The 8,607-nt window shown below is 61.7% G+C and overlaps 2 protein-coding genes across 8 annotated transcripts in view; one reads left to right on the forward strand and one right to left on the reverse strand.

Annotated features, from left to right (window-relative positions):
• NPRL3 (NPR3 like, GATOR1 complex subunit) overlaps positions 1 to 5,752 on the forward strand; it is a 39,082-nt gene extending 33,330 nt beyond the window's left edge. For 5 of the 7 annotated variants that reach the window (XM_034670740.1, XM_011226120.3, XM_034670742.1 and 2 more), the window contains 4 exons: positions 1,158 to 1,347; positions 2,078 to 2,270; positions 3,185 to 4,469; positions 4,924 to 5,752. In XM_034670740.1, the coding sequence (XP_034526631.1) occupies positions 1,158 to 1,347; positions 2,078 to 2,270; positions 3,185 to 3,350 (549 nt within the window). In that variant the 3' untranslated portion in view covers positions 3,351 to 4,469; positions 4,924 to 5,752. Of the gene's footprint in view, positions 1 to 1,157; positions 1,348 to 2,077; positions 2,271 to 3,184 lie in introns of those variants that run through there. The other 2 variants (XM_034670741.1, XM_034670745.1) reach the window with 2 other exon arrangements.
• Positions 3,858 to 8,513, reverse strand: MPG (N-methylpurine DNA glycosylase). The gene is made up of 3 exons (XM_034670746.1): positions 7,836 to 8,513; positions 7,032 to 7,236; positions 3,858 to 4,297 (listed from the first exon to the last, which is right to left on the reverse strand). Exons 1-3 carry the CDS (start codon positions 8,157 to 8,159, stop codon positions 3,921 to 3,923), a joined length of 906 nt encoding a protein of 301 aa, XP_034526637.1. The 5' UTR covers positions 8,160 to 8,513; the 3' UTR covers positions 3,858 to 3,920.
• Between the last annotated feature and the right edge of the window lie 94 nt (positions 8,514 to 8,607).

Raw genomic sequence — 8,607 nt, forward strand, 5'->3', positions numbered from 1 at the left:
TCCCTTCTCAAGTTGTGAATGAGGAGGAGATCCTGGTTCTTGAGTTCATTCGGATGCTGAGTGTGACAGAGTTCTAAAGGCCGTCTTTCATGGGGCCTTCGGTTTCCAGGAACTGTGCCAGGCCGTGCCAGCTCAGTGAAAGCCACACTTTACATCTGTGCCCCCACTTCCCGCAGCAGAAGCTTCCTAATGGTCTGGATGGCGGGTGGATTTTCCAGGCCATGCCGGCGGTGGGGGCGGGGGGGGGGCTGCCTTGTGCTGGTCAAGGGGCTCACATGGAGCTGGGTTCGGTTCTGCGCAGTCCCAGGGTGAGGCGTCTGCTCGTCACGCCTCCTGCTTCAGGGCCTGGAGTGTGCTCTCGAGTGCTTATGAAGCCTCTTTGTTTTATTTTTTAATTTAAATTATCTTACAGTCCTGTTCCATTTTATTTGGTTTGACCAGGTCCTCACATGCCCATGGTACATCCCTATTTCCATGCCTGGTCAGCCGTCCCTTCCCAGGAGGGGACTCCCAAAGCTGAGCAGGCAGGTGTGACCTTCCTGCTCGCCTGTGCTCCAGCTGGGCCTGCACAGGGCTCGCCACCGGCCCTGGTCAGGTGCCCGCCCCGTGACAGAGGGTGGAATGCACGTGCTAGACCACACATCTCCTCAGGGCTCCCTGTCCTTGGGCTCAGGCTCAGGGCTTTCTGCGCTCAGGGCAGCTGCTTGCAGCCTCTTTGCGAACAGTGTCCAGGTCACTGTGGAGAGGTCCCCACAGGCCCAGCTCTGTGTGGTGGGGGTCAGAGCGACAGGGCCGAGTGGGTGGAGGGAGATGGGGCAGAGCAGGGGCCTCCGTGTCATCGGCCCGGCTCCTCAGCTCTGGGCACAGAAGGCCACACACGGGCAGCCCGTTTGTGGGGTGGGAGCAGGTGCCCTTGCGGCCTTCCCCGGAGCAAGGGGTTGGTCTTGCAGACCGGCCGGCAGCTGAGAGGCCCTTTTCCGAGGTGGGGAGCCTTGTGCCTTGAGCCTTGTGGAGCTCATGGACCCCTCACCTTTGGGATGACTCCTGGGGGTCGTGTCTCATGTCGTGGCCCCTGGACCCTCCCTGGCAGGGAGCAGGGCAGTGGGAGGGGCCGGCCTCCCTCCCCTGCCCCGGGCCTCCTGCTGCCTCTCCTGCAGACGCAGCTTGTCCAGATGGTGGTGTGGATGCTGCAGCACAGGCTCCTCGTCCAGCTGCACACCTACGTGTGCCTGATGGCCTCGCCCAGGGAGGACGAGCCCCACCCTCGAGACGACGATGTCCCCTTCACCGCCAGGGTCAGCGGCCGCAGCCTCAGCACGCCCAACGCTCTCAGCTTTGGTTCCCCAAGTAGGAGCCCCCTGCCCAGGGCCTCTGTCTGCCGGGTGGGGGTAGGGTTAGGGAGGGCACCTGGGAGTGGCAGCCAGGATCCCAACGTGGGCAGTGCTGGGAGTGACCCAGGCACCTTCACGTGGCCATCCGTGCACACACACGCCCGCCCCTTATGTGGGCGGTTGGGTCCTCGCACAGGCAGCCACTGTCCCCTGCTGAGCAGCTCTCCCTTGAAGGAGGGCGGGAGACCCCTTTCCCTCACCTGCCTGCACGTCTCTGGCTCTGAGGCTGTGCCTCTGGGCTCCTGAGCAGGGGCTTGCCCGAGTCCGGGACCGCCTGCGATCAGATTTCACACCATTGCTGGGAGGACGTTTGAGTCCGCTGTGCCGGGGCCTCTGACGAGGCACTGACTCTCACAGTCGCTTCTCAGAAGAGCCATTGTGGCCACTGCCTGTGCCCAAAGGATGCAGCCCATTGCCAAGCCCCGGGTCCCCCAGGCTTCCCCAGGCTGGGGGGAGACAAAGGGCTGGAAGGCTCCCTAGACTGAGGCCTGACCTTGATCTTCAAGTTCAGTGCAAGGACCCAGCCTTGCTCAGGGCCCGTCCATGTCCATCTTGGGTGCAAGGGGTCGGATGGGCGGGCCTCCCTTGAGGTGTGGCAGAGAATTCCTGGTGGAGACAGATGGCACAGCGGGTGCACCACGGGTGTGTGGGGGGCCGGCTGCTCCCTGACCCACGCCCACCCACAGCCAGCAGTGACGACATGACCCTCACTAGCCCCAGCATGGACAACTCGAGTGCAGAGCTTCTCCCCAGTGGGGACTCACCGCTGAACAAGAGGATGACCGAGAACCTGCTGGCCAGCCTGTCTGAGCACGAGCGGGCTGCCATCCTCAGCGTGCCTGCCGCCCAGAACCCCGAGGACCTCCGCATGTTTGCCAGGTGGGGCAGGGTGACCTGCGGGGCTGGGCCAGTTCTGGGGTCAAACGGAAAGTGGATGGGGACTGACCCAGCACAACCCCAACTTACATCCACTGGTGACAAACGGCAGTTGCTGGTTGCAGTGGCGTCTCAAGCACTCACGTGTCCCTACCTGGCACCTGTGTGTGCTCGCTGTGGGGAGCACGGTCTGTCGCTGAGACACCAGGCCTGGTGCCCCTGCCAGGTGGGAGTCCCTGCGAGACCTCCTGGGTGACCCTTGTTACTCTGGAAGCTGCAGTGGGTTCTCACCCTCACAAGGCTTAGTAGGGATCTCTGCCTCCTGGGAAAGCTCTCAGCCCAGGCTGGGGGCGGTGGTGTCCAGGACCCCTCTTTGTTGGTGACAGACTTTGTCACACCCACCTTTGACTTGGGGGCTCTGCAGGTGTATGGCTTTCTGGGTGGGGTGAGGCTGACCGGGGGCAAGCCCCCAGGTAAGAACTGCGTGCCATGCGACTCTTGGAACAGGCTGGGTCCGGGCCTCCTCTGTGCCAGCCCCAGCCATGAACAGCTCCTAGAGCAGTGACCCTGTTTGGGCCCAGACCCACATGGGCATCGCTGCCGCAGCAGCATAAAAGAAAGATGCCCCTGGCGGGCCCGTCCCCCTGCCCCGNCCCCCCCCCCCCCCCCCCCCCCCCCGTCAGGATGCTGAGCGTGCGTATGACCCGCGGGCTCGGGGCCTCCAGGGTTTGAAGAGCCCTGTGTCCTCATGGACCCACCTGAGGGCACGTGGTGGGCAGCAGGTCCGGAGCACTCATCTGCCCCTGCCAGGGGCGGAGGCCCCGAGATCCCTGGCAGCTCAGCACTGATCCCCGCCTGTGGCTCCTAGGGCGGAGGCTGCCGGGGCTCACACTGCCCTCCCCCTCCCCCTCCCCCAGGCTCCTGCACTACTTCCGCGGCCGCCACCACCTGGAGGAGATCATGTACAACGAGAACACACGGCGCTCCCAGCTGCTCACGCTCTTCGACAAGTTCCGCAGCGTGCTGGTGGTGACCACCCATGAGGACCCGGTCATTGCCGTCTTCCAGGCACTGCTCCCGTGAGGCCAGGCCGAGGACAAGGAAGCAGAGACAGGCTACTGCCATGGGGCGGGGGCGTACCGGCCGGCAGCAGCCTTGGCACCACTGCCCTCCACGTTCTCACTCTCCTCTGGTCCTTGAAACAGCCTCAGTGTCTGAGCTGAGACGAGGCTCCCAGCTGGAGGGAGCGTCCAGGACTCGAGCCTGCGGGCTTCCCACACACAGATCCCGGACATGCGTTTCTCTCAGACCCTCCTCCCAGCCCGGCCCCCTCCACTGCTGCCCTCCCAGAGAGTGCTGTGTCTTTCCTGGCCCGCCCCGCTGTGGCCCGTTCCCCCTTGGACACCTGCCGCATGAGGGACTGGGCTGACACACAGCTTTGGGGTGAGTGTGCACTGGTGTCCCCCACCCTCCCTCACACAGGCCTGAGGGACAGTGTGTCCAACCTCCTGCACACACAGCCTCCAGTGTCCTGCCTGGAGGGAGACCACTGAGGGGGGCTGTGACACAGATACAAGCAGGACTGTTTTCTAGACACAAAGCGTTTATTTGGTTTTTAAGCAGTTAAAAAGCCTTGTCGGAGCGGACCCTTGCTCAGGCCTGTGCGTTCTGCTCAGCTGCTCTGTCTACCACGCTGACCCAGGGGCTGTCGCGGACATAAAAGCGCAGGGGTTTCTGGGCCCACTCTCCTGCATGGCCGATGCCCACTCGGGCTGCTGCCACCACAGCTGGCTCACTGGACCCCGGGGGGCTGCGCTCCAACCACACAGCCTTGTCCTTGGCCAGGTCCCGCTGGTCGAAGCTCTTGTCAATGGCCAGGGCCTGGCACAGCTTGGAGGGGCCACTGCACAGCTCACGGTCCTTGAGGGCTCGGCCCGCGGTGCCCTTGCGGAGGGTGCTGCGAAGCTGCCGCATGGTCTCCAGGCCCCCCAAGGGCTCCAGCGCTCGCAGCAGGACACACGCGCCATCCCCTGTGGGACAGACGGACAGCCTAGAAAGCCAAGCCTCCCCAGGCTGTTGCCCTCCCGAGCCCAGGGCATATAAATGCCATGGAGGTGCTGCAGCTGCCTTCCTGAGCATCCCTGCACTCACCGTCCAGATGTCTGCCGCCTCCACCTCCTGCACCCTTGCACCTGCCACCAGGTGAGCTGCGCCCAGAAGCCCGAATGCTTGACCACTAGCTAGGGAGAACCTATGTTTAAAAAAGCATGGTGGGCGCTGGTAGCCGGCCTCCCTGGCTTCATCTGGTTTGATGAGTGGCAGCACCTGTGAGGCTGGCCAAGGAAATCCAGAGAGCCGGTCGTCTGTGAGCACCGTCATCCCACCAGGAAGCAGGAAGCCTCAGGCCTGGGCGAGCCTCTGACGTGGCCCCGGGGTCCCCATCTGCCTCATCCACTGGTGTGTGTGGGGGAAGCTGGAAGGTTGGCTCAGAGCAGCTAGCAGCGCGCTCATGATACTGGGCGAGCCCGCCCCGTGATCCAGGGAAGAAATCGCACGGGAGGGGATGCCAACACAGAGCCCCCTCCCCCGGGATCCCTTCCAGCCACGGCGCTTCTACCAGCAGTCCAAGTTACTTTAAGTTTTGTTTTGTTTCTAGTGTCTCTATACCGGACATGGAACTCAAACTCCAAACCCTTGAGATCGGGTCCCACGCTCTGCCAGCTGAGCCAGCCAGGCGCCCCAGTCCAAGGGGCTCACTCAAGAGGACGCATCTGCCTGAACTCCCTGAGCCCTGCATGGCTGGAGATAGTGGGGCCCTGGACCCTGGCCAGAAGAACTCTGACCGTCCAGCAAGGCTGCTCTCCTGACTGGGCCAACCCCCAGGGGCTCTGAGAGGCTCAGCTGGCCAGGCCAGTTTCCACCCTTGGACCTTGGCCACAAGGGTCTCCCCATTGGCATCTGGGAGCCCCGAGTGGACACAGCAGCTGGCAAGTGTTGGGGGTTTTGTGACCAGATGCCCCTTAACCAGCCAGTTATATACTCGGGGTACACCAAACCTTGGGAGTTCTGTGCCTCTGCGATTCCTGGGCTCCTCTCAGCCCACCAGCCTCAGGGCTTCCTGTGGGTGCCATGCATGTCCCTCACTGTCCCACATGTGGTGAAGGAGCAGCCTGCCCCTCCATTTCCACACCCCTATCCTGGAGTGCATCTGAGTCCCTCACCCTGATGAAAACACGACACCCCTAACCTCTTCCTGTCAGGTCTCCCCACCCTCACCCGCTAGTCCTCTGTCTACACCACCTGCCCTCCTGGTGGTTTATATGCCACCTCCACGCCGAGAGCAGGCAGGCAACGACCATGTCCTTGGCCTCCCCTCTCCCTCACTCTGCCTGGATGACCCTGGCCTTCACTGTCTGTACCTGTGTGGTTTCCTGCTCCCTTGACCTGGATGGTCACATGTCCATAAAGTAACATGTCACCTCCAATGTCTGCCTTGCCCAATGTATTCCCCCCCATCCCCCCAGATCCTGGGCTTCTCCCTTTCCTGTTGACCATAGCCCTGGGCATCGCTAGACTCAGTGTCTCTCCTTGTCTGAGTCCGGTCCCACTACACAAGACAGGGTTGGTTCTATTGCTAAAGAAAAGCCAGACAACCAAAGTAAGCTCTCCAGAACGATAAGCGGACCCTCACGGATGGTCCCTGCCGTCCTCCGATATCCAGTCACTCAGCTTCACTCGACACCTGCTTTGTGCTGGACACAGGACCAATCTTGGCTCCCCTGTAGGTCCTTCAGCCCCGGTGGCTCTGACACTGCACATATCCAGCTGTCTACTCGGTGCAATCACAACTCCCAGGTCACTGGAATCACTCAGACGTGTGACACAGCATACCAGACCCCAGGCTTCTTACTGGTCTCCTCAAGCATTTGCTCTTCTTGGGATGGGCAGTGGGGAGGCTGAACGGACACAAGAGGCTGGGACTGGCTAGCCAGAGTGGGCCAGGCAGACCCTGCTCCTGGTCATCAGTGCCTCTGGCAGGACAGTGCTGTGGGCTCTTCCTTCTGAGCACAGACCTTCCGGAAAACAGCCACCTGCTCACAGTGGGACAGAGGCTGCCCCAGAGCAGGTCTCACAGGGTGAGTGGGTTCTCCTGGGAGCTCTAGACCAGCATCTCTCTACTTGGCACTACTGACGTTTGGGGCCAGATGATTGTGGGGGGGGCGGCATCCTGTGCCTTGTGAGCTAGTCCGCATCATGCCTGGCCTCCACGTGCCAGATGCCAGTAGCACATCCCCAGCTGAGATGACCACACGTCTTTGGACCCTGCCTCCCCCCAGGTGGCAAAATCATTCCCAGCTGAGAATGATTCATACCCCATAGCTGACCGCCTGGCGAGGCTCTGGCTTGAGCCCAACTCAACCCAAACTCATACCACCCTCATTTCCCCAGCCCCTCCCAGGTCCACCCTGGGTCATAGAAGACACCACCTTTGAGATCTGTGACCATGGGTGTCCTTGTGGAACCTGTCAGCTCCATGATCAGGTCAGTGACCTGACCTCTATCCAGTGGGAGCCCCTGGCACCTATAACCACCCTGAGAGGGTAGCCAGAGTTCCTAAAACCCCAACCTAGCTTAGCAGTGACACCTCCTTGCTTAGACACCTGCCCCGGCCTGGTCCTCCCAGGGATCTCCGAGCTGCCAGTTGAGGGGACTCTGCCCATGGCCTCCTGTTGCCCCAAGCACCAGCACCCCAGCACCGCTCACCTCGGCTGGAGACGTTCATGCAGAAGTACATGCCGTAGATGATATATACATACAGAGTTCCTGGCTTCATGAACATGCCACGGTTGCGGGGGGTCTGCCGGCCACCCCTAGAGTGGGCAGCTTCATCCTCTGGCCCCAGGTATGCCTCCGTCTCCACAACGCGGCCCCGCAGCTCTGTGCCATCATCGAGTCGTCGGACCAGGACCTGTGGGCAGTCTGTTTTCTCAGAGCAGGGAGGGGCAAGGGTACACTCAACTGTGACAGCCCACAGCCTGGGCCTCATCTCCCCAGTTCAGGGTTAAATGCTTAGCCTGGGGTAGAGCAGCATGGAGGGCACAGGGCCCCAATGTCCCCACACAGCTGCCCAGAACGCCCAGAGCGTGTGTGGCCCCTTCCACCTGGACTGACCACAAAGGACCGTCCTACTTAGCTCCCACCCACCTGGCTCTGAAAGGCCTTTCTGAGCAGGACCACCTGCCCTGCAGCGCCCCTGGGCTGGACCACGGCCCTGGGTGTAGCCGGCTCCACAAGGAGCGGGTCGGTGCAGGCACTATGCCGGGGAGATGAGCTGGCCACAGTCGGCTCAGGCAGCACCCCGGGCAGGGGCGAGGCCCAGAAGGGCCAGCTAAGGACAGGGCAGGGGGTAGTGGCCAGGGGCTATCACTGGAGGGTCCACAGAGCACCTAGGAGAGCAGTCCAGGCCACAGGGGAGCCAGGGAGGGCCTGTGGAGCGCTGAGTGTTGGGGAACAGAGCCTTCCTCGGCCTGAAGACTTTCCGCCTGCTCCTTGGCCACATGACAATACCTGTCCCAGAAATGCCCGCGCCAGGGGGACAGCAGGCTGGTCGAAAAACTCAGATCCCAGCTGTGCAGAGTGGCTTTTTGGGCCTGAAAAATAGATGCTGCGCTGGGGTCCCGAGGCTGCAGGCGGCCCCAAGCAGGGCTCCACAGGCGAAAGCGTCTGCGCTCTGTCTGGCGGTCTCTGAGGCTGTTCTGCTTCCAACAGTCGCTGCTGCTTTTGCCCCATTCTGCGGGAAAGCTGTAAGGGGAACAGACAAATCCTCTGACTAGCTTTTGGAGTGAAGTCAGACTGTGCAGTTGAAGGACCGTACTCGACCGCCTGCCTCATCTGTAAAATGGAGGCAGCCCCCTGTGGGTTGTTGGAAGGTGCAAACAGAATGCTCTAGCCACGGACTCAGCCCCAAGCTGGGCCCCAGGCGGCCTTGGGAAGTGCCTGCACGTGAGGACAGGCTGCTGGCGGCGGGGACGGAGTAGCCACTCTGATCCACACACCGTCCACGTGCAGAAGATGCACAGGCTGACGGCAACGCTCTGCAGCGCCTGAGGAGGGGACAGTGGGCACTGGAGCCGAGGGCAGGAGCGCGGGTACCCTGACTGCCACTCGCCACATGGACCCCAAACAAACTTCTGCTCGTTTCTGGAACCCATCCCTTGGCACCGACCCTGACCAGGAATCAATCGGTTTTTTTTTGTTTGTTTGTTTTGTTTTTTAAAGATTTTATTTATTTATTCAACAGAGATAGAGACAGCCAGCGAGAGAGGGAACAGAAGCAGGG

This window comes from Ailuropoda melanoleuca, chromosome 10 (assembly GCF_002007445.2).
Source record: "Ailuropoda melanoleuca isolate Jingjing chromosome 10, ASM200744v2, whole genome shotgun sequence".
Taxonomy (NCBI): Eukaryota; Metazoa; Chordata; class Mammalia; order Carnivora; family Ursidae; genus Ailuropoda; species Ailuropoda melanoleuca.

Bases quoted from the DNA above. Each gene is read 5' to 3' on its own strand.
- MPG (XM_034670746.1), bottom strand. From the start codon at position 8,159: ATGAGGCAGGCGGTCGAGTACGGTCCTTCAACTGCACAGTCTGACTTC. The intron at 7,237-7,835 runs GTATTGTCATGT...GACTGCCCACAG, and splicing joins CGCGGGCATTTCTGGGACAG to GTCCTGGTCCGACGACTCGA. The intron at 4,298-7,031 runs GTGAGCGGTGCT...TCTGTCCCACAG, and splicing joins CATGAACGTCTCCAGCCGAG to GGGATGGCGCGTGTGTCCTG.